This window comes from Delphinus delphis, chromosome 4 (assembly GCF_949987515.2).
Source record: "Delphinus delphis chromosome 4, mDelDel1.2, whole genome shotgun sequence".
NCBI classification, from domain to species: Eukaryota; Metazoa; Chordata; class Mammalia; order Artiodactyla; family Delphinidae; genus Delphinus; species Delphinus delphis.
Genome location: NC_082686.1, coordinates 125,361,456 through 125,388,656, shown reverse-complemented (window position 1 = coordinate 125,388,656; position 27,201 = coordinate 125,361,456). Strand labels below are relative to the sequence as shown.

The following is a 27,201-nucleotide window of genomic DNA, read 5'->3' as shown; positions in this document are numbered from 1 at the left end:
AGAGATTATGGAGCAACACAGGATTGCTATGTACATCCTGAATTAAAAGAGCATCAAACAGGCCATGGATAACAATTATGGACTCAACAAATGTCTTCCCCGAAGTGTCAGAGTTTCGACAGTCTGAGTCTGGCAGCTGAGCTTGTGTGATGAGGTATTTCCAAAGGGGAGGCTCCAGGAAATGTGACAGTGAATTTCTAGAATCCCTTAGTACAGAGTTAAAAAGAAATTTACACTGGGCGTGTTTTTTGTTTTTTTTTGTTTTTTCCTTGTAAAGGAGGTAAATAATTCAGTATTCTGCCTCTGAAGTCTGGGGAAGTTTCGGCAGAGAGAGCAACTTCTCTGCACGAGAATAACCGTTTTAATGTTAGGATTTCAAAATATTGTCTTTTTTTTTTTGTCTTTCATTTGTTTCTACTCACCCCACCCTTTCTAATTAAAACAGTACAATCTTCCATTTTTGTAGTATCCCTGGCCACACACACCTAAATCAAGCAGGCACCCTCAGAAGAGGTTATTGTCTTTCCTTTCAAGTACATTCCAGGGAGGGCCAGGGCTGGCTGGCGGGAGGCACTCCCTTAGCCCGGGATGGACAGGGCTGCAGGATGCTTTCAACTGCTGTTGACTTTCTCACCTCCTCTCTTGATTTATTCCACAGGCAGGCTGCAGGCCAGTGGGGAGCTGGAAGGAAAGGAGGTTTGAAGTTTGCTTCCAGGAACACCTTCCTCTTACAGATGGGCCTTTGTCTTTCACACCCCTCCAGCTATTTGACACACCACCCCCTCCCCCAGCCAGTAGGAGAGGGTACTTGTAAACCCGCATGTAATTATTCGTTTTAGGGAGCTAGATGGAAGACCACAAACTCCGAAAGAGATTCCCAAGCCTTTATTTTGCAACAGTCTTTCCACCCCCAGCTTGGATGTAGAGAAAAAATAAAGTTGTGGTGGAGCAGGGTAGGGGTGAGGTTACCAGGGGCAGCTTTCCAGATCTTTCTGAAATTGGCCTTTAAAATCTGAACTTATAACTTTGCTGGATGTGCTTGTGAATTCCCAGGACACTAGCTCCACCCTTATACGTTGAAAAGGATCAGAGACTATGTCCAGTTCCATCTCTTTTCCAATTCAGAGAGGGAAACTGTGTTCAGGACAGTGAAACAGGCCACTTCATTGAATCCTCTAAACTGCCCGAAGGAGGGGGGTTGGTATTTCTGTTTTATAGCTGGGAAAACAAGCTCAGAGAAATGAAATAACATGCCCAAGTCCTATAGCCAGTAGGTGAAAGGGCTGAAAATTTGAGGTCTCCCGACCTCAATCTTTGGCTTTCCTCATAGTGTAGTGGCTATGACAACAGACTCTGGGGCCAGATCCTGGGAAAGTTGCTTAGTCTCCCTGTACCTCAGTGCCCTCATCCATAAAATGGAGACCGTTGGGTTGTCAGGAGGATGAAATGAAATATAGTATGTTAAAGCACTTAGGGCAGTGCTTCACAAGTAGTAAGTGATACGCAAGTATTAGCTAACATCTCCACCTCCTAAAACATTTAACACCATGAGTAAGTAGCTCATTCTAGTAACTGCCTCACTGTGCCAGGTTCTTGATAAATATGCTTTTTAATCTTTATAACAGCCCAGCAAGATAAATCTTATGTCTTTTTTTTTTTTCTTTTTCTTCAGATGAACAAACTGAAAGGTTAAAAATGTACTCCAAAATGTTATAGCTAGGGAGTAGCTCAGCTGGGATTTGAGCTTTCATCATTCTGAATCCAAGGACACTTTTTCTCCTGTGCCAAGGCCTGGTCATATCCAGTAGCATTTAACCCTCAACAACTGCTTGAAAATTCCAGTGGCCAGTAGCCCAGAGAATTGAGAAGCAGCCAGTTCTATCACTGAACGAACTACTAACTACAAAGCCCTCCATCAGATCTGCCTCCAGTCTGGGGTAGAAGGAATCTTCCCTCTTCCACGTGGCAATCAATAATAGTTTGAGAGCCATGGTGTGCCACAAGTCTCTCTTAAACAGTCCCCTTGCTCCTTCGTAGGACATGACACTCTGACCGCTCCCTATCCTGATTTTTCTCCTCTGGTCAACCTTTGTAAAGATCGTGACAAAGTGTAGAACAATCTCCCCCTGCACATGGAGACTGGTAGGTCTAGAGAAGGAGTGCAGACGACTTGAGTTGGAAAGAAGGTTTGGAGCATGTAGATATCGGGGAGATGGACCCCATGAGGCTTGGCCCTTCTGCATCATTTTCTGTTGGAGTCTGTCTCCCCCTCTAGAATCCTTGAAGAGGCAGGACACCGTCTGTATTTTTCATTGCTGTATCCCTGTTGCCGAGAACTGTACTGGGCACCTGGTAGTCTCCATAGTATTTTTTTTTAACATTTTAATTAAATTAATTAATTTATTTTTGGCTGTTTTGGGTCTTCGTTTCTGTGTGAGGGCTTCCTCTAGTTGTGGCAAGCAGGGGCCACTCTTCATCGCCGTGCGCGGGCCTCTCTCACTGTCGCGGCCTCTCTTGTTGCAGAGCACAGGCTCCAGACGCGCAGGCTCAGTAGTTGTGGCTCACGGGCCTAGCTGCTCCGTGGCATGTGGGATCTTCCCAGACCAGGGCTCGAACCCGTGTCCCCTGCATTAGCAGGCAGATTCTCAACAACTGCACTACCAGGGAAGCCCTCTCCACAGTATTTTTAAAAAATAAATACAGGAGCAAATGAATGACTTGTTGTGGGGACTGAGGGAGACAGTTGACTGAGATTTGGAGCTGGGAGAAGGGGTGACAGCATTAGGAGAAAGCTTGACGTCAGCAGGAAGAGCTGCTTTGGGGCCGGGTGAGGAGTGTACTGTGAGACATGGAGTTTCAGACCCCAGCTGGATGCTTTATTTTGGACTTCAGGGGTGGGAAAGGGGCAGGTAGTGGTTTGCTGTGGTCATGGTTGTCAGGGAAGGCATCCTGGGAAAGGTGATGTAACAGAACCCCTAAGGGTGGGGGGATATGTCTTGATGAAGAGGGACCCAAAGTACCGAGGACTTCAGGAAACTGAAGACTTGTTTGGGAAGATAGGGTGGGTGGGAGTGGAAGGGACACTGGGAAAGGATCTTGCTGAACTGGAGTGGAGGTGGGAGATGAGACAGACCAAGGGGCTCAGGTGTGTCTCCAGCTTAGCATGTGTTATCCTGCCTGCACTGGCGGGAGCTGGGGAGGGAGCACAGGGTTAGGGCAGCTGCACTGCCAGCTCTGAGTTGGAGACCTGAGTCTTGTCCTAGACCAGCCCTGTTCAACTGTCCCCCTGTTTCCACATCAGTTCACTTAGCCCAGTGCCCCATCTGCAGCCTTTGCTTCCGCTTCTCCTTCAGTCTTGACTCCCCCATCTTGGTCAGACTAAAGTCAGGTGTTTGCCTTTCATTTCTGCCCGGGCAAGGGCAGCGGAGGTCACGTGGCAGCCAAAATCATACTGCGTCTGGGGTTTAATTTTATACTTAAATTTAGTTTCTTTTTTTTTTTCTTTTTTAAATAAAAATCCTCCTTTCTTTGGACGGGGACGTGTTAGTGAGGTTAGTTCTTTTATTTCCAAACTTTAGATTTTGTATTGCTGTTTCAATTTATGAACAGAAATAGGAAACTGTTTTCATTCAAAAAAGGCTAGACCTTTAAAAATTCTAAATATGGGTATTTCTCTGGTAGTCCAGTGTTTGAGACTCCAAACTTCCACTGCAGGGGGTGCAGGGTCCATCCCTGGTTGGGGAAGTTCCACATGCCATGCAGTGTGGAAAAAAAAAAAAAATCTAAATATGGAACTATTATAAAACATAATTGAATGAAATGAAACTTCTCACCATTCTCCACTTACATTAAAAATCAATTTTATGTTATACAAAAAGGTTTACAAACCGCTCCTTGGTAAAATTTTTAAAAAGTTATATTCTTAGCCTTGCTGACTCATGATGAACGTCACATTTGGTGTAATCCTTCCAAGGTGAAAGTTGGCCAGGAAAAGTTGTCAGACCATTCAAAGTGGGTCAGTTCCATGTGGTAGTGTGACTTTTAAGATTGTTTATTTGTGTTTTTGCTTTTGTTTTGTTTTCTGGGATTGGAATACAGAGCATAAGACGATAATAATACTCAGTTAACATTTATTAAGTGATCTCGTGCGCCAGCACTGCTCTAAGTACCCTATATGTGTTACCTCATTTTATCACCACAGCTGCCCTATTGGGTGGATGCTGTTATTATCCTCACTTTACCAATGGGGAACAAAGAAATTAGATAACTGGCTGGGAGATGGCATGGCCAGGGTTCAAATCCAAGCATTTGGCCCTGGAATCCCTGCCCATGACCACTCTGCCCTCCTGCCCATCTCCTGTGTTGGGAGCAGGAGGAACACCGTGGGATCATTTCATTAGGATGGAGTTTGAGCCTGGCTAGCTGGGATCTATATAGTAGACTGTTGTTTGACTCATACTTGTGGTTGAAGATGAGAATTGAATGATCTTAGTTAAGTTTTCCTTTTATTGTTAATTATAATTTAAAATACTTCCATTTGAATTCCAGCAATATTTTTCATTTCTTCGTTGAGTGAATATTTTATCAAGTGCCCACTATATGCCTGGGTTGTTATACACAGTGGGGATACAGAAGTGAACATGACAAATAAGGTCCCTTTCCTCTCTTTACATTCTAAAGAGAAAGACAGACAGTAAATATATAAGTTATCATCAAGAACACTGAATGTAATCTCTGACGAGATGGCATCTGTTGAGACAGACATCAATGAGGGAGTGAACTTCAGGACGATCTGAGGAGAGTGTTCCAAGCAGAACGAAGAGTTGGAGCAGATGCCGGAAGTGGGAGGGGCAGTGGGGAGGGAGTGAAGGAGTGAGGGGGTCCCGTCCGAGACAAAGGAGGAGACGTGGACAGGGCTGTCAGGCAGGCTTTGTGGGCCACCGTCCAGGTGGGATAGGGAGCAGGTGGGTTTGGAGCCAGGGGCCAACATAACCTTCACAGTGGCTGCTGTGACTTAAGAATAATCTTAGAGTAATCTCGAAGAAAGTGTTGCCCCCTCGGAAAAGTTTCTAACTCAGACTGGCCTAATTTATATTGCAAAGTTAGTTTTGAGGTATATTCAACACCTTTTCTGTATTCTCTCTCCCAAGTTAGTCATTCGGAGGCGAAAATGATAGTGCGAGCCCCCTACAGGCAGAACGGAGCATTGCCTCTTATGATGCCGTGGAGGTCAAGTCCTCAAAGTAGTTAGGGAAACATCGATGCTGAGGAATGGAACTTCAGTTATCTCTCATTTTAAATAGAGGGGACAGACGTGAAATGGCACCATGACACATTTTCCCTGATATATAATAGTATAGGTTCTTCCAGCTTTGGTTATTATAGTTCTTTTGAATTTCATTTATATATTTAGCCACACACAAGCATTCTTTTAAAATGCATATTGTATCTATTTGACCTATTCCCAGAGTAATTTAAATGAAGAGGAAAGCTTAAAATATCAGAAACTAGATATTTTTCTTATAATTTAAACGTTTTATTTTCATATGATATATCATTAGAGATGACAAATAATTCATATATACATTGTATCTATATTTTTTTCCCCAGTGAAGTTCCAGAAATGATTCTTATTATATTGAAATGCAGACCACCTGGAAACTGCAAATTCAACTAGTGTTCTTAAGATATATGGTGATAAAATTGTGTCACATGTAAAGAAATGCAGCAGTCTCTTCAAGCTGTATGTTTAAATGGGTATCCGTTTAGGGGTACACTCCACATTTATTCAGAAAGTTTGGAGAATTGGAATATTCTAGTTACAGTTGATTTTTTTGGTTAATGAAGGTTATTGCCCAAAGGATGTTTGCATTTACAGTTTATAAAGGACTAGAAATTATATCATTGACTAGCTGTCTTCAGACTGTGTGTATGAGTCTGTTTGAGAGGTTGGTGGCCTCTGTGCTCTTCACACCAGGTCCAATCCCTGTTATTCTTGTGTGTGAGGCCTCCGAGTAAGCTTTGGTTGGAAGATAAGATTTCTAATGCACACTGCCTACCACATAAAAACAACTATAGGAAATAATTCAGTTTTTCTAGATTTAGTCAGACGGTACTTCCAAGATTGAGATTAAAATCCCCCTTAAAAAAAAAAAAACTCCATTTTTTGGTTTGCTTTTTACAGATTACTGAATAAAATTTGTTAGTTAAGTATTTGATTATTTGCAATCGAAATGAACAGAGGTGAACCAAGAGCCCTGTCTAGACAGGGTATTTATTTCAGTATAAGTTGACAATGCAGTTTCTTATCAATCAGGTCTTCATGGTTTATAAGAGCTATGCTACCATAACTCCTCAGAACAGTATAATGAACTCTAATAACCGAAAGTTTTTATGGCCGATGATTTCACTAGACTTGTCTAGACAGCAGTTACTCTCTAAAATCATTGTGTGTCAGGGCTGGAAGGGATCTAACACAGACACTGTAGCTTAGATGGTCTAAATATTCTGTTTGCCATTGTAGCCATGGTTTTGGGGTTTTGAGGGATGGTGAGACCAGTGATTCAGCCTGCGTGGTGGGAAACCGATAGGCATAAATATGCCGAGGGCCTAACTTTGGTTTTGGATGCATGTCTAAATATATAAAAGTATTATTCTCTGGAAACAGCAGCAAATTTGAAAGGAATTTGATGTCTGGTCATGTTTGTCAAAATGGGAGAGACTCCCTAGAGGTTGTATCTAGAGAAAGTAATTGCAGTCAGATTTGTGACCTTTTGGATTGACTCTCCTTGGCAAAGTAGTGCTAGCTTAAAAAAAATGCTAGTGTTTTAATTTTTGCTAATGAAATCCACGTGCTATCGAATAGTTAATCGTCAGTGGGATTTGGATTGCATGTGCATGGTGCCCCAAACTTCAGCCATTTTAGTCAACAAAATAATTAGTAACATAGAAAAACTGATTGACTAACAAGCTTTTAAACTGGTTGTTCTGCTCTCCTGGTTATTATTGATATCAAACTGCCAGATGTGACAATGCAGAGCCAGAACTCTGTAATCCCACTGCTTTACTGGCCTATAAGCGGCAAAGACCAGAATGTACCTGCTAGTCCGGAGGAGTCCAACTGCTTTGATTGACTTAGATTTGGTCTGAGCACCTGGGGTAAAAATAGTCTTGTCTCTGAGAAAGTGTCTTGAGAGGCCCTTATATGATTTGGGTTTTTTTTGGTGGGGGGTGGGTGGGTACAGGCCTCTCACCGTTGTGGCCTCTCCCGTTGCGGAGCACAGGCTCCGGACGCGCAGTCTCAGCGGCCATGGCTCACGGGCCCAGCCGCTCCGCGGCACGTGGGATCTTCCCGGACCGGGGCACGAACCCGCGTCCCCTGCATCAGCAGGCAGACTCTCAACCACTGCGCCACCAGGGAAGCCCTGATTTGGGTATTTTAAGCAATTGGATGGGTTAGATAGTTGCTATGTAAGTGCCTTGAGGGCAAATATTGCATGAGCTTCTCATTAACTTTGTGAATGTGAGAAAGTGACTTATATCTATAAGATTTCTTCAGAGAAAGAACACTAATGATTTCCTGATGATTTTGATGTATGAGGAATAAACATAAAGCGCTTTTGTGTTTGGTGAAAAGTTTTTATGCGAAGCATCCTTTGCTCCGATCCTTATGACAATGAAAGAATCACTGTTGCCTCTCCCTCGGACTGTCACCTCTCTGTAGGAAGCCGCCCTCTGTAGACAGCTCCCCATGGAAGCCGAGACTCTAGCCACGGTTCAGGCTGCTGTCAACCCACCCGCCATGACTCCAGACATGAGATCCATCACTAATAATAGCTCGGATCCTTTCCTCAATGGGTAAGTCAACATTTTAGGGCCACTTATTTTTGCTTTCTTTATTATGTGGTTTACAGTATAACAGATCTTTGTTTATGTTGGGAAAAGCTGGGGAGCTTGGAGGATGGGGTTAAGATAGAGGGAGGATGTGGAGGTTTAAAAAATCTCAAATTCAAAAATTGTTGCTATGGCATAGAGTAAACCCCTAGTCAATAATTTGCAAATGGGGATGAACTTAACGATTTCAATGGGATGGTGTTGTATAGTAATTATTTAGAAGAATCTTGTGGTTTTATGTAGCCAACAGGGGATAAAAAGCATGTCATATGGCAAATAAGGGAGCAACACAATTAAGAGGTGATGTTTGTGGCGAAATGTGAATAAGGTCTATAGTTTAGTTAATAGTATTATACATTGTCAATTCCTGGTGTTGATCACTGTGCTATGGTTGTGTACCATGTCCCTGGGGAAGCTGGGAACAGGATGCACAGGAACTCTGTACTCTTTTTACATCTTCTGTGTGATTCTAAAATTATTTCACAATTTAAAATTTTCATTAAAACAAAAAGGTGTTGTTTTAAAATATGAAATATATGAGCAGAAGGAAAAGGTGATTGAACCAGAAATATCTTCATGAGTAGAAGTAGTCAACCTTAACTGTAGCCTTTTAAACCCAAATAAAAGGCAGTATTCTATTTCCTGTGTCTTTTCTGCCCTTGCAGAGTCTTCTGGCAAACAAGCAAATACAGTTATGAAAGTTATTAAAAATAGAGAGATGAAAACAAACAGTAAGGGAAATAATGAAAGAAAGGCGTTTTTAAATGATTGATTTAAAACTACTTCAAATGTACAGAAGAGTATAAAGAATAACTTAAGATTTACCCGCGTACCCAACTACCACATTTTGCATATTTCCATAGATCTTATTTTTTTTGAATAAGTATTACAATTAATACTTAAACCCTTCCCCACCACCACTGAAATCCATTTCTTTCCCGTCTTCCCTCCCTAGTGGTAGCCACTATTTGGAAATTGTTGTGTATCCATCACACCCATTTTTTTTTTCTTTTTTCATCACACATATTTTTATATTTCTTATTGCCTGTTAATGTCTGTATCCAGAAACAATATTCAACTTCGTTTTCGGTTTTGAAAAAGTGTACATAAATGGTATCATTCTCTGTATGTAGAATGGTGTTCAAATTGTTATTTTGAGATGAAAAGGGAATCAGTGTCAATTTAGTATGAATGGCCAGGTTTTTTTTGCTTACAATTTATTAATTTCACTGACACAGGGATATATGTTTCAAAATTAAAAGGAAGTGCAAAGTCCACCTCCCTTTGTTATCTGAAGATCGGGCAGGTTGACAGAACTACACTAGTTGAGGATCTTCATGACTGTATTTTAATTTTGAAATTTTTTTCCGTCTTTTGCTCTGCAGGGGGCCATATCATTCGAGGGAGCAGAGCACCGACAGCGGCCTGGGGCTAGGGTGCTACAGTGTCCCGACGACTCCGGAGGACTTCCTCAGCAACGTGGATGAGATGGACACAGGTAGGAGCCAAGCCTGCGAGGCCTTGCAGTAGGTTTGCACTTTTAAATTGTCTCTTTAGTCATCTCAATTCGTTTTTTTTTTTTTTTTTGGCTACACCGCTCAGCATGCGGGATCTTAGTTCCCTGACCAGGGATGCAGCCTGTGCCCCCTGCATTGGAAGAGCGGAGTCTTAACCACTGGACCGCCAAGGAAGTTCCCTAGTCCTCTCAATTCTAAAATCCAACGAGAGACACTTAACCTCAGCAACAACATAAACTAACAGCTGAAAAGCCACTGGAACCCAGGCACTATTAATAAACTCTAGCCCCTTCTCCATAGTTTATACAAATATAGTTTTTTTTTTTTAATTCCAGGAGTAGCCTTTTATTTTATTTTGTTTTATTTATTTATTTTTAACATCTTTATTGGATCAAATATAGTTTTATATATGGGCACAGGATTTTAGTTTCTGCTTTTTTCTTCTCTCTCCCTCCCTCCCTCCCTTCCTTCCTTTTGTTTGTCCTTGCTTCATATAGCCCTTTCCTCACAATTGCATTAACATACCACTGTCTGCTTTGCCATTCTTCCACAGTGGAATATTTATGCTTTTTTCTAGCTTTTGGTTGTAATGTACAGGCCACCAGTATGCAAATTTTTTCATGTCATTAACTGCATTTGGGAAGTAATTGGCAGTGGGCATTTGGAAAGTTAAGCAACTCAGAGGATTCTAAAATGTCAGCTCCAAATCCTAACATGGTAACAGTGTCCTCCCTCAGCAGTTAAATTTAACATAGTTCCTGGCCTGCCCTGCTTTCAGGCTAGGCCTCAGCTGGCTTCCCGGTTACCTCCTTTTCACCATTTCTCTAGGAGCGATGCCTCCAAATTTGGTCTAGACTTAATTATCAAAGTCCTAAACTCCCAGAAGATATTCTGAAACCAAAATTAAATGACAGCTAACAACAAGGACCTACTGTATAGCAGAGGGAACTATATTCGATATCTTGAAATAACCTATAATAGAAAAAAAATCTGAAAAAGACTATCTATATAAATATCTATATCTATATAAATATCTGTATCTATATCTATATCTACATCTATAGATATACAACTGAATCACTTTGCTGCACACCTGAAACCAACACAACATTGTAAATCAACTATACTTCAATTAAAAAAAAACACCCTGAAAATGGACTTAAAAAAATTAAATAATAGCTGATGTATCCCCTCTTTGGAGCTGTTCATGCAAGTTTCTCCTCCATCCTCACTGTTGAAAGAAAATCGTTCTGTGATGAAATGATTGCTTTCCCCAGTGCCCTTGTCCAGAGCGCCCGTGTTTGTTACCCTCTGCTCCTCGATGACTGCACTTTGTGCTCTAAAACTAAACGACTGCTCAGACAAAAGTCAAACTCGGCCAGAAGGTTGGAGCAGCTGTTCCGGGCTCTCCGTGCAGCCCGTCATCTACTTGTTGAGAGAATTGCACAGACTGTCTTGTGAGGAGTCACACAGGAATAGTTTGAACTGTTTGTTTTGTTATTCTTCAATTTATTACTTCAGCCTTCTCCCTCCCTTCCTGCTTCCCTCCCTCCCTCTCTTCATCCCTGTCTTTATTTTTCGGTGTGAGATTTATCTTGCCCTCTTCAGACCTGCCTGATGAAGTGGCTCCTTCCTGTGTTTAATAATTGTTTGCTTTCATCTTTTAAACACTGGGAAGCCAGTAAAGATAAAAAGCAAAGTTAAATAAGAAATGACTCAGGAGATCTAAATCCAAGCTTGACATTTAAAAATAAAAGAAGATGGATTCTATTCTATGGCTTTTTAAAATGACATTGAGTGGAGAAGTAGGGAATGTTTTTGAAGCCAAAATGTAGAATTAAGTGGTGTCCTGAAAAGAGCATAGTCATTGCAGTCAGGCAACCTGAGCTGGATCTTTGCTTCTCTACTTCTTAGTAATGACTTTGGGTAAGTGACATAACCTCCCAGGGGCCTCAGAATTTCTCACCTGTAAAGTAGGAGTAATGTGCTCATCTTGTAGAGTTGTGAGGGCTCATGAGGTCACAGAGCTTGGCACAAAGTTGTCTTCTCCTCTTCTCCTCCTTCTAAGAAGGATGAAGTAATGTACAAGTTGGTCTTGTTAAATGTTAGGGTTCCAGGTTAACCTGGTGTAGTGAGTGTCAGCCTGTTGGGTTTAGGGTCACATCTGTGAAGCCTTTATAGGGAGTGGGCATAAACCCCCTCAAGGGGAGAAATGTAATTACTTTTTCAGGAACAAGATGAGGAAAAGCTGAGCTCCAGTGTGGCTGGCAAAGATCTAGTAGATGCACTGATCACATGCTGACCACATGCTGAATGGGAACAAGCCAGCTGAACACTCCCTTTGCAAAATACACATGGAAACAACAGCTGGACATGGTGTGAGGATAGAGTAGAGGGAATAACAGGAGCAAAGGCTGGAAGTCATCCACCTTCCAGAATATTCTGCAATAATCACACCCTTTTAAGAATTGCTTGGTTTTTTTTGGTCTGTCCCACTTTTCACTCATTCATTCATTCATTTTTATTATCTATGCAGATATGCATCCTTTATATTTTAATTGAGGTATAGTTTCCATATAATATTATATAAGTTACAGGTGTACCATACAGTGATTCACAATTTTTAAAGGTTATACTCCATTTATAGTTATTGTAAAATATTGGCTATATCCCCCATGTTGTACACTATGCCCCACTTTTTAAATGGATAAAACTGCAAAGACCCCCAAAATTACTACGAGGTTGCAGAGTTGCTCCAAAGAGAGAGAGTTCAAGATTGTTAACCTTAACTAGTCTTAACTAGTCTTAACTAGTCTTAACCTTAACTAGAACCTTAACTAGTCTCCTCATGCTTTCCATGCCCGAGGAGAAAGGATAAGAGGAATTCTTTAAAACAGAGAGATTTTATTTGGTTAAAAAATGATTTCTTGACTTATTAAAAAGTTAAAATGGGAAATCAGTAGAGATGAATAATTCTAACTGGAGATGAAGAAAAAAAGACATCCAGCACTTTAGATCGGCTGATTTTTCAGGGCAGATAGTTTTTTTAAGCCTCATTTCCATTTGTTACACTCTAGTGGGTAGAAAAAAGTTATTTTGGATTTTCTTTTCTAAACTAATGTTTTTCAAGTCAGTAACACAGCAGCATTGAGGTCATGTTGAACTCGATTTAACTTTTAAAATACTGCCTTTTGCAATGAAAATCCTATAAAATAGTCCTAAGAGTCATTGATATTTTATGAGTTATAGAAAAACCCTCAAGTTTTACTATCACCAAAATGCAAGTTTGAGTATTTTTCCCTCATCACTCAGAAAAATGTACTTTTTCTCCTTGGAAAATGCATATGGTTAAAATGAGTTTTCTCCTGTTTTGCTCAGAATAGTGAAATTCCTAAGCAGGCTTTTCAGGAAGGCTACCGTACTTGTAGGGCACAAAAGCTAATTTAATACGTTTCTTAAAAGTGATTCCATGGTGAAAGCTGGCCGTAGTTTTCAATGCACTATGAGGTGTGACTGTGAGGTGTATTTTATCCCTTCAGAAAATTGGTTGGGGTTCTTGGAACAAGCCAGTTGCTCTGATATTATGTCATTAACTGTGATTGAGTTCCCAGGTTTTTCTTCCTCTCAGCACAATCAACAAGCAATGCGTTTTTGTGTTCTCCTAAGTGTGTACGTATGAAAGAAGCCCAGAGCCATGGATGTGTGACAGATATTACATGGCACCTAACTCCAATCTGTGAAGGTGCTATAATCCCAATTTCAGACAGGTGAAGTGTGTCTAAATAAGGTTACACAGCTAAAAAGCTCATTTCCTCCATTGTCCGTACGTCTTCTCCTATACTATCATTCATGAAGAGCATGTATTCCACATGTTATATCCCAGACACTTAACTTTCCTCTGGAACAGCATTCTCTCAACTAGGTTCTATAGACTCTAGTTCTATTAGGATATAAATTCGGCCAAAATTGCATTCGATGATAAAATGGCTTTAGGTCATAGTGGCTTAAGCAAAATATATCAGACTTCCTTATTACAAGACTTCTCGGAACCTTAGTCAGCTCCCATGCATTGTGACTCACGTGCATTGTGAGAAGCGTAGATACTTGCGGGCTGTATGTGTGTGTGGAGTGAGGGGGGTGAACTGCAACACCTCCTCTCTAAAATACTTTGAAAATGACCCCTAGAGTCATCAATGAAGATAGCTTTTTAACAACGTGGTTAAAAGAAACTCCTCACTACTCTCTTTGAACATAAAGAGGGATGATACGGGCAAATTTGAGCTTACAGTTAAATCATTGGATTATAGCTCTGTGATAAGGTTTTTATGACAGGCAGGGCCTCTCTACTCAAACCAGCTCTTCACGCCGTTGTCATGGGAAGTCATTGATTGTAGGTCAGGTCCACAGCACCCTCATTTGCTCCTTTCCTGTTTCCCTGGATTTACCCATTCTGGACAGTGTCTACCCAGAACAATGAAAGGTTCACCTGGCATCTCTGCATCTCTTAGGAGTGAGCATCTCCAATTCAGTTTCAATAATGTGGAAGCTGAACTTTTGCACAGAGATGAAATATTTTAGACCTGCAGCAATAAAATCTTCTGGTGGAATGTAGACACAGTGGAAATGAAGATGAGAGTTATGTTGACACTTGAATCTGTCCCTCTTTCAAGAGCTCTAAAAAAGAATTAAAATGGTTTCATTTCATTCTGTTATAGGAGAAAATGCAGGCCAGGCACCCATGAACATCAACCCTCAGCAGACCCGGTTCCCTGATTTTCTTGACTGTCTTCCGGGAACAAATGTTGATCTAGGAACTTTGGAATCTGAAGATCTGATCCCCCTCTTCAATGATGTAGAATCTGCTCTGAACAAAAGCGAGCCTTTTCTAACCTGGCTGTAAGCAGTACCACTGTAGCTTGGATGCAGCCGTGACCTGACATTTCCTGGGCCTCTTGGAAAAAGCGATGGAGCAGAGCAAGTCTGCAGGTGTGCCGCTTACTGCCTCCGTGACGCATGCTCCCTCCTTTCCTTGTGGCCAGTTTAATCATTGCCTGGAGTTGATTGACAGTAACGTAAGTTAAACATAAATAAACATTCTATTTTCATTTTCTGCAAGCCTGCCTTCCTGTGATGGGTTATGCAGAATTGTTTCAGCAGAATTGATTATGCAGAATTGCTTCTCTGCTTTCCTTTCTGCTGCCCCATGACTAAGCTTTATGGGTGTTAGCTGAAATTTATACGTCAATTGATTATAAACCATGAAAAGCTGACCACAGGCAGTGACTTCTGACAGGCGGCTCGGTCCAGGAAATGTACACAAAATTCAACCTGATTTACAGTTTCAAAAACTGTATTGATGACATTAGTACCAAATGCTTTAAAAAATATTTAACTTGAGCTTTAAAAATCATTGTACAGATAGTAAAATTCTGCTGTTTGGAATACAATGTAGTCTGGGATCCATGCTGGTTCTGTTGGTTCTTATTACCCTGTATTCACAAAGGCACACACAGTCCTATTGTAGTTTATCCTTTAGCATTTTACTGCACAGCATCTAGCCAGCTAGTCCTTCCAGCAGGAGAGTAACAGCAGCGTTAGTCACAGCTCCTACACTAAGATCTTATGAAAGAGACCAGTTTGGTACTAATTATGAACATCTATTAAACAAAGGTTTTTAAAATTACAAGTTGGATTTTTTTGTTTTTAAACTGCAGCTTAGAACTCAAATGTTTATTTTATGAAGCACTATCATTTTGTAGCTGATGACAGAGGGCAGTCAAATGTTTTTGATAAATCAGTGACAACTGTATCTCTGTCTTTTGAAACCGTTCTGAAAACATCAGGACCACGTAGCTTTCAACCTGATGGCACACGCAGTAAGCTGTTGCTTTTAAACTTCCAAAGCCTTGTCGGTTTTGCTTCTTTCAAGATTTCAAGGGTTTAAAGTAATCTTATCTATGAAACTGTTTGAAGGATGAAGCAGATCTCTGACTGACATGTAAAAAAATGCCCCCTGAGGGTGTATGGTGGAGACATGTTTCTGAAGTCACTAATGTTGATTCCTAAGTATATTATCCTAACCTTGTTTGCTACAGTTGGTATAAAAAGGCATGAAATATGTACTCAATACCTCTTATGTAACCAAAACCGTTTTTTATTAGCTTTTAAGGACTGAGAGAGAGCATTGGGTTTGCCTGGCATGCACCCTGCCTGCATTGCCAATGAAGTCCTCAACTGTTTAATATTTTGAACGGACATTATTTATAATCTATGAATTTAATATCTTTTTTTGAGAGACATTAATAATGCAGGTCTCTGAGAGGAACCTTTCCATTCCCGAGGGGCTTATTTGCTGGGGATCTGAGATCCTTTTCGATCTACCAAAAGATAGATGGCAGAATACATCTTATCTTGTTGGAAAGAAAGCAAGTGTAAAGGTCAGAGATGAAGTAGTAAAGTTAGGGAATATAGTGGGAAGGCTGTTAGGTGTGAAATGGAAATAGACAAGCTATAGTACCCCAAAAGCAAGACGAGCAGGAGGTATGAGGTGCCCCCAAAGAGCAAAGCAACAATTTTCTCCTACAGTCTTTGTACCAAAAGACTGTTGTAGAAGAAAAGAAGGCTTCGGTGCACTTTATGTGGGAGAAGGAGGGGCAGGGCTAGTCTTGTCCTGTCTACGCTGATGTTAAGTGTGTAGGCGGACAAGACCATAAACCTACCATTGCTTCCAACACAATGAAGTGACTTTTTTCCCCTGAAGGACCCATGGTTTCTGTTCCTCTGATTCCTTCTCTCTCTCTCGAAGCGCTCTGAGAGAGATGGGGGTAGATGTTTCTTTAGCTACTAAATTGGAGGGAGCACTATTTCTTTTCCTCTTGTGTTAGCAATAATTGCAAAAAGCATTGTACATTCTTTCTAAGAAAAAGCAAAAAAAAAAAAAGACTCAGAAACAAGGGACCTAGTAAAACTGAGCAGTGTTACTGTATTTTTAAAAAATATTTTTATAGACTCATTTTCAGGTTATTAAACATAAAAGAAACAGATACCCCTCTCTTTTTAAAGCAGTTAAAACATCGATGATTTGTATTATCAGTTTTTAGACGTAATTTCCTAGTAAGCTTGTGGCATTAGAAAATACTAGAAGAATTTTTTTAGTGAAATTAGTTGGAACATTTATTAATGAACATAACAATTATTTTTCCAGAATTAAATATGGACCCTGACTATGTGTTTACTAATAAATGAAGCCAGATATAATTTTTGTTGTTATTTTTCAGGCCATAAAATATGGCCTTTGTTAAAGAACACTAAAGCTAGAAATCTAAAGTAAGAACAACTATTTAAAGGCTCTTTCCTATTATTGTAAGTGTTAAAACCCCTGCAGAATTCATGATAAGGTGCTATTTATACTATATTTCTTATTATAAAAGAACTGCCACAATATCTCACCTTTTTAGTCCTAAATCAGTCAATAAATTTCAACATTTCATCCAATAATTTTGCCAGAGAAAAGGCAGATTAAAAATTGAAACTGAAAAATAATTTCAGAGATCTTTTAAGGTTTTTATTCCCCCTGATAAAACACATTTTCTTGAAGTAACTACATTGTCAAAACCTATTTGCAATTCTATGAAATCTTAGTAATTGTTAGCATTTCACCATAGAATTTAGGATGTGAAATGCCATTTCTTTTCACTGATTATACAATATACATGAAAACAGAGTAAAACATTTAGCTTGCTGGGATGCTGCTGTCTCCAGCTTGGGAGAAAAGCTCTCTGTAGAAGAAGGTGATCTGGAGTGAGTTCTGTTAGTGACAAGTTGTGTTCTCATGACATAATTGGAAAGTAACTTCCGAAAGTGCCACTTTTATGAAAAATAAAAGCTGTTAAAAGGAAATTGTAGATTAATTTAATTGGGAAAATGGGTGATTGACAGAGACCGTTTCCCTAACACACTACATCATTTATGTGTTAGTATTTTAACTTTCAAAAAAATTATTTCTACATTTTGTAATATGACATATGTGTGTTTATTTTTAATTTAGATTGCTATACATACAGAAAGTATGCAGAAAAATCAGTCAGCTCAAACCATTTTAACTGGAGTTTGGTACTGGTTTTTACTTCTCTGATTCTGTATAAGAAAAATAAATACAGTTGAATTTCCACTTGGAACCTTTATCTCGTCGTTATTTGTGTGTGTTCCTTTTACTGAGGGCTTTGGGTGGTACTGAAGAAAGGCTTATGTAACCCTCCTGGCAGACAATGAAAGAAATAAATTTTGTAGGCAAACATTTTTTTGGCTCAAATGCCTGGTCTTAAATATTCTAAATGTCCGCAGAATTCTGGTTTCTACTTTATTTGAAGTAACTCATTGAGACTTTATTTGAAGTAACTCACTGAGACTTTAAAAACTATATATATAGATGTATATATATATATTTTTTCTAAATCACACAGTCCTTCCAACACCCTCACAGATTTGACTGAGACATCAGAACTATAGGATTCTTAGGCGTTCCTCTGTTATTAACAACAAGCTGTGGCTTCTCGTCGAAACTAAAAAACAGCTCATCATTAATTCCGAGTGTAGGCTTGTGACAGTATATTTTCTCTGTCTGTTGAGTCCCCTGATTCTTGCCGTGGTGACACCTTATGAGGTGAGGGCAGTCTTAATAGCAGAGTGTTTTTAAGCAGAAGCATTCAGCTAAACAACAGAAAGAAGAGATCCTGGCGGACACAACTTAGCCACAGTCCAGAGTCTGAGTCTCAAGCATCGTTTTAAAAGCTGTATTTCATCATCATTTTTTACAAATTTACTTTTGGCTGCATTGGGTCTTCGTTGCTGTGTGCGGGCTTTCTCAAGTTGCGGCCAGCGGGGGCTACCCTTCGTTGTGGTGTGCCGGCTTCTCATTGCAGTGGCTTCTCTTGTTGTGGAGCACGGGCTCTAGGCATGCAGGCTTCAGTAGTTGTGGCTCCTGGGTCTAGAGCACAGGCTCAGTAGTTGTTGCTCTGCGGCATGTGGGGTCTTCCTGGACCAGGGATCGAACCCGTGTCCCCTGCATTGGCAGGCAGATTCTTTTTTTTTTTTTTTTTGCTTTCAAAATATAATCTAATTAAATATTGAACAATACAATGTTAAAAAAGACAATGTATTATAGAAAGAGAATCACACAAAGCATTCATTTTGTATATGTCCTTAACACTGTTGATAGTATTTCTAGCCCAGAGTCACTGAGTTTCAAATATATGTCCTGCTTCCAATACATTTCAGTCAATTCTGAGTTTTCTTTTTTTTTTAACCTCTTTATTGGAGTATAATTGTTTTACAATGGTGTGTTAGTTTCTCCTTTATAGGCAGGCAGATTCTTAACCACTGCCCCACCAGGGAAGTCCCTCATCATCACTTTTAAGGTACCAGGGGCTCATACCCGGTACCAACAAGTATAAAGTAAAAAGTGAAAGTTCTCTGTCTTTCAGATCTCACGGGAGATCGATGGATTTGTGTCGTGCGCACAAAGACACGCTCTTTTCTTATAGCATTTTCGAGAGTTCAATACTTATAACAGACAGGAAGATGAGAAACTGATATTTTAATATGACTCTAATCCCCATACATAGCACCATTTCAACAAGCATGTTCGTTTCTGCTCAACCAGAGGGCCTGATATTTCCACTATTAAGATTACAGACTGTTTCCAGAAAAAGGGCCCCCTCAAATATCTTACCTGGGTGATGATGATGTGACTAGTTAGGCTATAAATGGAGAAAATTATGGGATTAGCAGACATTAACAGTCACTAAACACCCGCACTCTAGGAGAATCCATTTATGGAATTATCATAGAGTAAAATAAGAGCTTCAGAGAATGAGAACAAGGGAAAGATTCATGGGAAAAAGTGAGTCCAGCACATTCCATGCAGCACTGAATGTCCTGGAGAAGGGTGGGTGTGAGGGCTGAGGAAGGGCAGGTGTGAGCAGTCTCCTTTACAAATTGGCCCTGGGCTTCACTTCCTACAACCAGTTAAGAAGGTCAGTACCATGTCACTATGAGTTAACATCTTGGCCTTAGCCAAGTTTCTAGGGTTGTGCAACTTCAGTTTCTTTACGTGTAAATTGGCTATTACAGTTTAAAAAAGGGGGTTACAATGAGAGAGCGGTGAAGATCAAGAGAAGTGACTTATGTAGAATACTCAGTACTTCAAAAATGGTCAATAAGTGTTCATTTCCTTCTTTTACTGGTGAGCTTTTCCAACTCTCTTCTTCCCAGGCCACATTTTTCTCAACAGCATTTACCGCCATCTAACAGTAAGATGTCGCTGTCTCCCCCCCATTAGCCTGTCAGTGCTGTGAGAGCAGAGATTTTTTTTTTCTTTAGCATGTAGCATCTTGAACCATACCTGGTACACTGTTCAAAAATATTTTCAGAACATCTGTTGCATGAATGAATATGTTTGTGAGAATTTGTCTTTCACACTGCAACCCTTCCTGTGGACGGCGCCATCTTTGATTGACTTGTTTGCGTGCACTTCTATGTCTTGAATTAAAGAGGCTTCTGGAAAGTGTTCCTCAACGGGGAAATATTGGAAGAAATTGGATTCTTTGGAAAGATGGCCAAACCTGCCTGCCTCAGAAATTATTTGCTGAGTGATCAGCTGGGCCGAGTTGCCATTAGAGGGCAGCAGATGGCTTTGTCATGTGTGGTGACCAACGCCAGGAGAGGCTGGGGAAGGAGGGGGACATCACGGGAGCAGGAAATAGAAGGACATACAGAATACTGATATTTTTGTTAACCTTCTTTGCACTTGCCTATATATCCCTTGCCAGGAAGGGCTATAGCTTTTGAGTGAGAATAAAGTTATTTTTAAGTGCATAGGAAAAAAAAAAAAAGGAAAAAATAAGGCATTCTCACAGCAAGGTTTATAGTGGAGTCAATGGATCACCTGCCTCAGATTATCCTAAGATGTCAGCGTAGAATGTGACTTTCCCTGACTTCCCGAATCTGAACGAGACTGAGGGCTGGGAATCTGCATGTATTTAGCAAACTTCCAGGTGATTCTGGTGGGCTCTCAAGTTTGAGGACCGCCACACCTGATGAGTAGTCTCTAAACTTTTCTATCATGGAACCCCAAGGTATGTATGTTTGCCTGCTCATTTCTCTATTTGTAAATTATATACATAGATGTTGTCCTAATGTATCTTGTACATTATAAAACATTTCACAAAAATGGAGATTTTGAAAGGTTGAAAGAACATACATGTTAAATTTTATATATGAACTTCCCACGCCACATTTTGGATGAGAGGATAAGGATATTTCATGCTGATGAAATGTTGTTTATCTGATCTGCAGGCTGATTGTGATGGCACAGTATTCATTTTCTCAACATCAACGGGCATGAGGCAACATGATTACCCATAGAGGTTTTATTTCTGCTCCAAAGAGTCACTGGGAATTCTCTCTCTCTCCTTCTCCTTCTCCCCAGAATTCACATTTGGTGCTGGGGAAAGTTGTCACGTTCACCCTCTTCCCCAACCTGATGCCCTGAGTGCAACTTCTGGGTGGGAAACTGAGTGTGGCTTGGTCGGTGTGTCGGCATCATAGAGCCCAGCAATGCCCAGGTACTTACACACACACACACACACACACACACCCCTCTGGGACTACTTCAAGATGGAACAAGTTGCAAAATCATCTGCTTTCTCAGGTCGAAGGTCTCTTTGAGAATCTAATGAAACCTATGAATTTTCTCTCCAGGATGGAGGGTAAAAATTACTCATCTGACTGCATACACCATTTCAGAGGGTGTGAAAATTTCTGGAATTCTCAAAGTGGGGACTCTGAGCCAGCAGCATCAGTGTTTTCTGGGAACTTACTAGAAATACTTCACCCTCAAAGCCTACTGAATCAGAAACTTTGCGGTGGGAATAAGTCCTCCAGGTATTTTTGGTGAATATTCAAGTTTGGAAACACTCCAGAGCAATGGTTCTCAAAACTGCCTCCTTATTAGAATCTCCTGGTGAGTTTAAGAAAAAAAAGCACTGATGCCTGGGCTTCAATCTCCTTTTTTTTTGGGGGGGGGGGGTATGCGGACCTCTCACTGTTGCGGCCTCTCCCGTTGCAGAGCACAGGCTCCGGACTCACGGGCTCAGCGGCCATGGCTCACGGGCCCAGCCGCTCTGCGGCACGTGGGATCTTCCAATCTCCTTTAATTAAATCAGTATCTCTGGTGGTGAGGCCTGGACATTGGGATTTTTTTTAAATTAATTTTTATTGGAGTATAGTTGATTTACAATGCTGTGTTAGTTTCTGCTGTACAGCAAAGTGAATCAGTTATACATATACATATATCCACACTTTTTTAGATTCTTTTCCCATATAGGCCATTTCAGAGTATTGAGTAGCATTCCCTGTGCTATACTGTAGGTCCTCATTAGTTATCTATTTTATATACAGTAGTGTGTACATGTCAATCCAAATCTCCCAATTCATCCCTCCTCCCCCCTCTTCCCTTGGTAACCATAAGTTTGTCTTCTACATTTGTGACTCTTACTTCTCTGTTGTAAATAAGTTCACTGTACCATTTTTTTAGATTCTACGTATAAATGACATCATATTTGTCTTTCTCTGATTTACTTCACTCAGTATGACAATCTCTAGGCCCATCCATGTTGCTGCAAATGGCGTTATTTTGTTCTTTTTATGGCTCAGTAATATTCCATTGTATATATGTACCATTTAGGTTGCTTCCGTGTCCTAGATATTGTAAACAGTGCTGCAGCGAACATTGGGGTGCATGTATCTTTTCAGATTATGCTTTTCTCTGGACATATGCCCAGGAGTGGGGTTACTGGATCATATGGTGGCTCTGTTTTTAGTTTTTTTAAGGAACCTCCATACTGTTCTCCATAGTGTCTGCACCAACTTACATTCCCACCAACAGTGTAGGAGGGTTCCCTTCTCTCCACACCGACTCCAGCATTTATTGTTTACAGATTTTTTGGTGATGACCATTTTGACTGGTGTGAGGGGACACTGGGATTTTAAAAAGCTCTCCAAGGAGTTAAGCTCTGTGGACCCAGATTTTAATAAACTAGGCTATTCAGAGCAAACTAGTTCCTCCTACAGAGGAACTTTGAATGGCCTGACTCATTGCTCTCATTTACCGGCGAGGAAACTGAGGCCTGGAGCTTTCCCCAAGGCCGCCCAGGTACTGACTGTCTCAGGGTACTGACTGTCTCAGGCAGCATCCAGCTCTCCACCGTTCCCTGTTCCAGGAGGGGCCACATACTGAAACAGAGAACCGGTCACGTTCCTGAGGAAGCCTGGACAGGGAAGATTGCATGTTCAGCAGTAGCCGAGATCTCTGCATTTGCTGAAGCAGATCACTGACATCAACTCCCAGATGTTTTTATTCTTTAGTCCACTGTCTGCAGTACCTGCTGCCCATTTGCGCTGAACTCAGCTCCTGGCGCTTGTGGTCTTGGTGTTGACACTTGCGGGTGCCCTGCAGGAGAGCCTGGTGCGGTCAGAGGGAGGCTCAGGCGTGGAGCCAGGTGTCCCGGGTTTAATGCCACCTCTGCCTCCGTGTTGCTCTGTGACCTTGGGCCTCTTGCTCAACCTCTTCATGCCTCAGTTTCCTAACTTCTCACTTAAGGGCGATAATATTAGCATAATTAACCCCCAGGAGCAGGTTGTGATTAAATGGGCTTGATGGAGGTCAAGACTGATGTCTGCCTCAGAGCGCATGCTCTGCAAGTGTCAGCTTCTCAGCTGGTGGCAGGCATGGGGGCAGATTGCTTAAGAACCTGCTTTTCTTTTCTTTCCTTTCCTTTTCTTTTCCTTTCTTTTCTTTCTTTTCTCATTTCTTTTCTTCTCCCCTTTTTCCTTTTCTTTTTGCTTCTTTTCTTTTCTTTCTTCTTTTTTAACCCCAAGGGTTATAGAATTCTGCCTCGGCAGTCCAGCTTATTCCACACAGAGAGAATAAAATCATTCAATAGAAATAATTGGGAAATAAAAATTATAGGAGTGAGCAACCGGGGGACTCTGTGTGTGGATGTCTTTATATAGGCGCTTTGAAAGATTATATAAAAATAATGATTTTGATTACATGTTTTAAGTGATACTTTTCACTAATTCAGGTTAGCATGAATTAATGAACAGCATAAATTATGAAATTTTAAAAAATAACAAAATTTTGATATTTCAGTTTTACAATGGAACTTTAAGTTAGCATAAGAAAGCATCCCTTCCTAGGTGCTGTTAGAAGAATTAGGGAGGTAGGGAGCACAGGGCTGAGAGTGTGGACTCTCACCCTCAAATAGTCCGACTCTCTGGGTTTATTTTAATCTTTCTTTATTTATTCCTTGGCCGTGCCTCGAGGCATGCGGGATCTTAGTTCCCGAACCGGGGATCAAACTGTGCCCCCTGCAGTGGAAGCGCTGAGTCCTAACCACTGGACCACCAGGGAAGTCCCTTTTATTTATTTATTTTTCACTTTGGTTTTCGACTCTCTGGGTTTAGATCCTGGACTTCCCACTTGCTTTTTATGAGGTCCTGGAGAATTTATTTTTTCTAAGCTTCACTTTAGTCTTATACAAAATGGGCTAATCGTAGTTTCTTTATCTTAGAGTTGTACCAAATAAAAACAAACGCAGGCTTAGAAAGGGGGAAACTTTATTCAAAAGGACTATTGCAACAGGAAAATCACCGATCTCAGGAACCTGCAGGCATCTCAAAAACAGATCAAAAAGGCTTTTCTTTTATGGGAGGGGTAAGCAGACCTTCGCAGCAGTGGGAAGTTGGGTGAGCAAGGGGGCTTGATGGCCGGGAGTCTGACAGGAACGGGGTCTCGCCGTGGTCAGCGCATTCCCCGGGTAAGCTGATAAAGGGACACTTGAGTGCTTGCCCAGGCTTAGAAGCAAGCAGAGTTCAGCGTCCTGTGAGGAGGAGAGGGGATCGCTAAAGCTTGGTCAAGACAAAGAAGCAGGGAAGATATGGGCCGTTGTGGACACTTGGCAGGTTGTTTTGAGGATTAAGTGAAATTCTCCACGTATATCACTTACCAAGATTTCTGGGTATATACAATGAATGCCGAGTTTTTTGATGTTTTTATTACAAATGCTTGATTCTAAAATGCTGGAGAGTAGCTTTTTCTTTCTCTTGAGCGGAATAATTTATTCATGGTGCCACAAGGCTAACAGTCTATTCCGTGAGCATTTACTATGTTCCAGGCCCAATGGTGGGAAGAGGTACAAACATTGATGAGACAGAGTTTCCAAGCACAAGGAGTTCTCAGTCCAGAGGGAAAGACAAAGTGTTATGTGATATAACTTGCAAAGGGCAACCGTTCTGACATATACAGGATGTCATGGGAGAATGTGGAGGGGTTGTCAATTAGCTGGGGGTATTGTGATGAAGGAAGAACAAGATGAGAAGTGAGCTGAGTCTTAAAGGAGAAGAAGGGCTTCCCTGGTGGCACAGTGGTTAAGAACCTGCCTGCTAATGCAGGGGACACGGGCTCAAGCCCTGGTCCGGGAAGATCCCACATGCCGCGGAGCATCTCAGCCTGTGCGCCACAACTACTGAGCCTGCGCTGTGCAGTTCATGAGCCGCAATACTGAGCCCACGTGCCTAGAGCTCGTGCTCCGCAACAAGAGAAGCCACCGTAACGAGAAGCCCGCGCACCGCAATGAAGAGTAGCCCCCGCTCGCCGCAACTAGAGAAAGCCTGCGCGCAGCAACAAAGACACCCCCCCAAAATTTAAAAAATAAAGGAGAAGAAGCAGTTACCCTAATGTATAAGAGGGAAAGAGTGTTCCCAGGCAGACAGAACAGCACATGCAAAGCCAGGATTTCAAAGAGTGTATGGAGTGCCAATGACAATAGGTAGTTACTGGATCCCTGAGTTCCAGGCAGAGCAAGGGCAGAGGCCAGTGGGGGCTGGGTGATGGAAGCCATCGAAAGGACAGGGGCATGCTAAGTTTTGTGTTTAGGACACATCTCGGCTCACTCCTGCATTTCTAGGTCTACCTGATGCAGAGGATGACATTCCCTAAGACAAGGATTTCAGGACAAGCATGTATGGAGGGACTGGGAGAGTTCAGCTTAGAAATGTTGCTTTGAGGTGCCAGTGAGGAATTCAAAGACAGACGTCGAGCAGGCAAGGCAGTGGTCTGGGCTGGAGATACAGACATGGGGGTCATGAACATAGTCATGAAACCACAGCAGTGACGATCATCTGGGAGTGTATTTAGACCAAGAAAAGCAGTGCTATGAAGTCAGAACATGTAAGGAACAGAGTACCTTCTTTTCAATGTATGTATGTCACTTTGGTGATGGGCAGATACTTGTTTATGCACATATTTGGGCATTCAACCAATTACTGAGCACTTTCTGTGTGTAAACACCGCTGGTTTCCAGGATAAAGAACTATGGCTCTTCTCCTCAAGCAGTACACATTCTAGATGAGTGATTCTCAACAATGGGTGACTTTGCCCCCCAGGGGACATTCGGCAACATCTGGAGATATTTTTGGTTCTCACACCTGAGAAGGAGAGGTTGATACTAGCATCTAGTTGGTAGAAGCCAGGGCTGGGGCTAGACATCCCACAGTGCACTGGGCGGCTCTTCTCACACCTGACAAGGGATTACCTCACCCAGATGTCAGCTACGAGAAGCCCTGATCTACACTAAGAAACAGGACGTGCACACAGTCAAGAAAGTAAAGAAACCCACTCCCTTCTCCAAAGTGAGTATGGTGGCTTTGTAACATGTTGACTTGGCTAGGTCAAACTGCATTTCCCAGAGTTATGCTTCCCGTTAGGGTGCACCACAAGGGCGATTCCTGCCAGCTCTGGAGGGCAGACGGGAAGCAGTAGCACCTTGTAACTCCTGCACACTGTCTTCGACATAAGGTAGCAACTGGATCTACACCTACTCGCCTTCCCCAGGATCTTCAGCTTCTCTGACCCCGGGGTCCACCGCAACCAGTGGTGGTAAAGGGTTCTACCTTCTGCAGGACACCCGTACCATTGAAGTCAGAGGCAACGAGAGCTGACACGGGTCTCAGTCCCTCCTCCTGGTCTTCAGCTCATGCTGTGGCTTCCAGTTTGTTCATGCTCTCTCACCCTTTACAACCGTCTCCCCTTGCCGATTGCCTGCCCTGTGGACTTCAAGCCCCAGCATTAGACACAGAGACAACAGTCTATCAGAGACTGCTTAACGAGCTCCCACAATTAGTAAGGGAAAATCCTTGTGATTTTTACACACATGGATCTTTAATCTCTGACTGAACCATGACTGATATGCTGGGCTGAGGTCAGTGTCAGTCTGTTAGTATTTCTAACACAGGACAAGGTAATTTTGTAGAAAGGCAGATTTTTTCCTCCCTGGGGCCAATCTCAGTGGTCCTCTCCCATGAATTGTTCTAAACCCTGGACCTATTCTTCGCTTTTTTCTCCTTTTCCTCCTCTTCTCTCTTCTCTATTTCTTTATTTGTCCTATTTCCCCTCTTGGATGAATATACTCCATAGATTAGCACCCACAGTTATTCCATAGTTTGTTGGCTAAATAGGAAAGTACGTCATGTACCCTTTCCATGCGACCATCCAAAGTCTTCAGTCATAACCTGTTGCTACCTGGGTCTTTGTCGATTGAAGGATTATGATGCCTGTCTGGAGACGTTCCATCTGACCATTTGTTTTTTTTTGTTGTTGTTTTTCTCTCTATCTGGAGATCCTCCAGAGACCTTGTGTCTTCCTGAAGCTGCTCAGAGGAGAGCTGTCCTC

The 27,201-nt window shown here is 41.6% G+C and overlaps 1 protein-coding gene across 2 annotated transcripts in view; it reads left to right on the top strand.

Moving 5' to 3' along the window:
- WWTR1 (WW domain containing transcription regulator 1) overlaps positions 1-17,580 on the top strand; it is a 132,029-nt gene extending 114,449 nt beyond the window's left edge. For both annotated transcript variants that reach the window (XM_060011406.1, XM_060011407.1), the window contains exons 5-7: positions 7,724-7,857; positions 9,279-9,391; positions 14,126-17,580. In XM_060011406.1, coding sequence (XP_059867389.1) covers positions 7,724-7,857; positions 9,279-9,391; positions 14,126-14,310 — 432 coding nt within the window. In that variant the 3' untranslated portion in view covers positions 14,311-17,580. The remainder of the gene's footprint in view (positions 1-7,723; positions 7,858-9,278; positions 9,392-14,125) is intronic.
- The last annotated feature ends 9,621 nt before the right edge of the window (positions 17,581-27,201 follow it).